Source organism: Rhincodon typus, unplaced genomic scaffold, assembly GCF_021869965.1.
Source record: "Rhincodon typus isolate 14 unplaced genomic scaffold, sRhiTyp1.1 hic_rhity00011826, whole genome shotgun sequence".
Classification (NCBI taxonomy): domain Eukaryota; kingdom Metazoa; phylum Chordata; class Chondrichthyes; order Orectolobiformes; family Rhincodontidae; genus Rhincodon; species Rhincodon typus.
Window position 1 is genome coordinate 3,364 of NW_025977464.1, and position 3,596 is coordinate 6,959.

Genomic DNA, 3,596 nt, shown 5'->3' on the forward strand with positions numbered 1-3,596 from the left:
GTCGTCGAACCGGTCGGTCGCACTGAGGAACACCGGACAGACAACAGCAACAACAACAACTACAGTGGCGCCAACTGTCCACCGCAACGGTCCGAGGTGGAGAGCCGGGCCTCAGTTTCGATGACCTAACAATCGGACCTTACCCTGTGGAGCCCAGGATTTGATGACCTAACAGTTGGATCCTACCCCCGGGAGCCCAGGATTTGATGACTTAGTGACTGGATCCTACCCTCGGGAGCCCGGGATTTAATGACCTAACAATCGGAGCCTACCCCCGGGAGCCCAGAACTTGGTGACCAATCATTCGGAGCCTAGCTCCCAGGAGCCCAGGACTTGATGACCTAACAATCGGAGCCTAGCCCCAAGGAGTGCAGGTTTTGATGACCCAACAATCGGGGTCTAGCCCCCAGAAGCGCAGGTTTTGATGACCTAGCAACCCCTCCCGACACCGACCCAGCGAGGATGCTGTCGGAGGTGCAGCCCTGCCTGCAGCTGCTCCGTATCGGCACCGCCCCGCAGCCCAGCCCGAGGCCGGGCCAGGCCCCGGCGCCGACACTCGCCCGCGACCTCTACACATTCCTGCCGGCCGGCCAGCGCTGCACCTTCCGCCTCGGCCGCCGGGCCGACCTCACCGACCTGTGCCTGAGTTCGGGGCGGGCCGAGGAGCTCATCTCCCGGGTGCACGCCGAGCTGCAGGCCGAGAGGGGGGCGGCCGGGGGCGACTGGAGGGTGCACATCGTCGACAGGAGCACCAATGGTAAGGGCTGGGGGAGAATGGAACTAGAGGACAATGGGAAGATACGGGGGGAATGGGGTGATATGGGAAGCATACGGGGAGAATGGGAGGATACGGGGGGAGGCGGGGATTGATGGGAGAATACGGGGGGAGTGGGAAGGGGGGTCCAGGGGGGGAATGGGGAGGGTATGGGGAATGTGGAGGATACAGGGGAATGTGGATAAAGGTGATTGGGGAGGATAAAGAGGAATGGTGATATGGGAAAATGGCGTAAGGGAGTAGGATACAATGAGAAGGGTGTTTTAGTGGATGGGATACAGGGGAATGGGGGCTAAGGGGTTGGGATACAGGGCAATGGAGATATAGGGGATGGGAGAGATGGGGGTAGGATACAAGGGGATGGGGGCATGGGATAGCCTTAGCTGAGTTCTGATGGTAGTTGGTGAAGCTGAAACCAGGAATCTGTTTCTTTCTGCTGTTTTTTTTGTTTGAGGTTTTCAGCACCTGTAACATTTTGCTCTTGTCTTGGAGCTGTGGGGCAGTATGCGGTCAAAGGATGGTTTAGAGGGTGGCAGGAGGAATTAGTGCGTGGCATCAGAAATCTGAGGCCGTTTTAATGTAAAATACTGTTCTGCAGTGTAACAGTTGGTTGCCAACTGCTCAGGGTCTCTGTCATTGATGAACAGCTGTAGCCATATTTCTGTTGGCGGGAGAGGAATATAAGTAGCTCCCTCTTTTTATTTAATTATTCAGGGGTTATGGTGTGGTTGGCTAGGCTTGGTCCCCTGGAGGTGGTGGTTAGCTACTGCCCTGAACCGCAGCAATCTTGGAGAGCTGTCAGGGGAGAAACTGCAGCAAGTAGCAGTTATAGTGACAAATCTGGATGGGGTCTGGCTTGGAGGGGAGTTTGCAGTTCCTATACACCTCGCGCCCTTCTCCTTTACAGTGGTAGGGTTTGAAAGTGATGTCGGAGAAGGGTCTAGGCCCGAAACGTCAGCCTTCCTGCTCCTCTGATGCTGCTTGGCCTGCTGTGTTCATCCAGCTCTGCACCTTGTTATCTCAGATTCTCCAGCATCTGCAGTTCCTGCTATCTCGGAGGAGCCTTGCTGGGTTACTGCAGTGCATCGTGTAGATGGTGCACGTTGCTGTTGCTGTGGGTCGGCGGTGGAGGGGCTGAAGGTGGGCAGATCGCGCCCCAGTCAAACGCATCACTGGGCCCTGGCTGACGTCTACCTTGGGTGTTGTCGGTTTGAAAATGGGAAACGAAGCGAATTGTCCTGGTGCCCTCCTACCTGTGACAGATGGCTCATCGGAAGGAGACATGATGCTGTTTTAGTGTGGGATCAGATCTGCAGTTTTCCCCATAAACAGAGTGCTGTGGGTGACCTCGCTGCAGTTCTGATCGAAAGGCAGATGCGCCCTGGCCAAGCAGGACGGGGAGAGGGGAGAAAACCCAGAAGGCGAGAGGCTCCTGAGGGAGGCTACTACATCTGTGACCCGTCTGTTCTCCCCTTTTCCTGGTCGAATGCTCACAAGCTGACTGTCTGTGTCTTTTTTGTTTATTCATATGAAGAAGGGTGGGCAAAGAGAGAGACAAAACTTTACTTCCAGATGTTACTTCCGATAGATAAATAAATAAAAAGGACATTGAGGGGATGCTGTGTTCATCCAGCTCTGCACCTTGTTGTCTCTGTTGAGGGGCAACAGAAACAGCTGTTCAGATGACGGAGACCCCCGAGCAGTTGGTGTGCGGAAAGGAACTGCCAGAGGAAGGGGTGGGTGCAGGTGCGGGTTTAAAGGGCATGTGGAAAGGTGTTGGGAGAGATGTGGGCAGGCAAGTGTGGGGCTAGTTTAATTCCGGGGACTTGGTTGGCTGTGTTTCAAGTGCGTGCATGACTCTTAAAAGGAGGGGAGGGAGGTTTTAAAAAAAATAAAACGAGAAGGAAGGCAGGATTCACACTGACCGGCTGTGTTATTGCAGGTACATTTGTGAATGACATCCGGATTGCCAAAGGCGAGAGGACGGAGCTCTCAGACGGAGACACTGTCACGTTTGGCCACCCGGATGCTGTGAACATCCCGGAAGGCTCCTTGGCCGCTCAGCAGGACTCGGAGTTTTACTTCCTCTTCCAAAAGGTCCGTGTGCGCCCGGCCGACTTCGATGCCATCACCGCCGCCTCCTGCAAGGTGCAGAGAGCCGGCGGGTTCCGGCCGGTTTGCCTGTCCCCGCAGCGGGCCCGCATCCGGAGCTTCACCCGGGCCCCTGCCGCCTCCCGGGCCACCTTGATCCTGAACTCCATCGGCAGCATCAGCAAACTGAGGTCGCAGCTGGTGGTGCTGCACTCGGAGACCGCGGCGGGCGACCCGGGCAGATCCCGCCCCCTGTGCCCGGCTGCCCGGCGACACCCCGCCGCCGCCGCCGCCGCCGCCACCCAGGGCGGCACCGCCCCAGCCCTGCAGGGGACGTGCGACCGGCCGGTGACCAAGCACCGGCGGAAGACCGTTCACACCGTCCTGCCGGACCTGGAGGAGGAGATCCAGCGGTTCACGGTCGAGGTGCAGCAGAGTGCCCCGAGCCGCCGGCACTGCAAGTCCGAGTCGGATGTGGACGCAGACCTGTACCGGCAGCTGACTCTGGGTGTCCGAGCGCTGTCACCCGAACAACAGCCCACCCTCAAGAAGCACAAGCTGGAGCCCGGTGCCCACGTCCCCCGAAATGCAATAGAGAATGCACACATCACCCCCACTGGGTATGTCCCTGTGCACTCCTCGTGTGTCACTTGTTACCGGAGGTTGAAGGACCCAGGCTCCGGATGATCTCTTAGACCTTTACTTGTCTTTCGACCTCTCAGCCTTCATA

General features: G+C 57.5%; 1 protein-coding gene across 1 annotated transcript; it reads left to right on the forward strand.

Moving 5' to 3' along the window:
* The first annotated feature begins 462 nt into the window (after window positions 1-462).
* Window positions 463-3,553, forward strand: tcf19l (transcription factor 19 (SC1), like). The gene is made up of 2 exons (XM_048594615.1): window positions 463-757; window positions 2,718-3,553. Exons 1-2 carry the CDS (start codon window positions 463-465, stop codon window positions 3,551-3,553), a joined length of 1,131 nt encoding a protein of 376 aa, XP_048450572.1.
* Window positions 3,554-3,596: the final 43 nt, after the last annotated feature.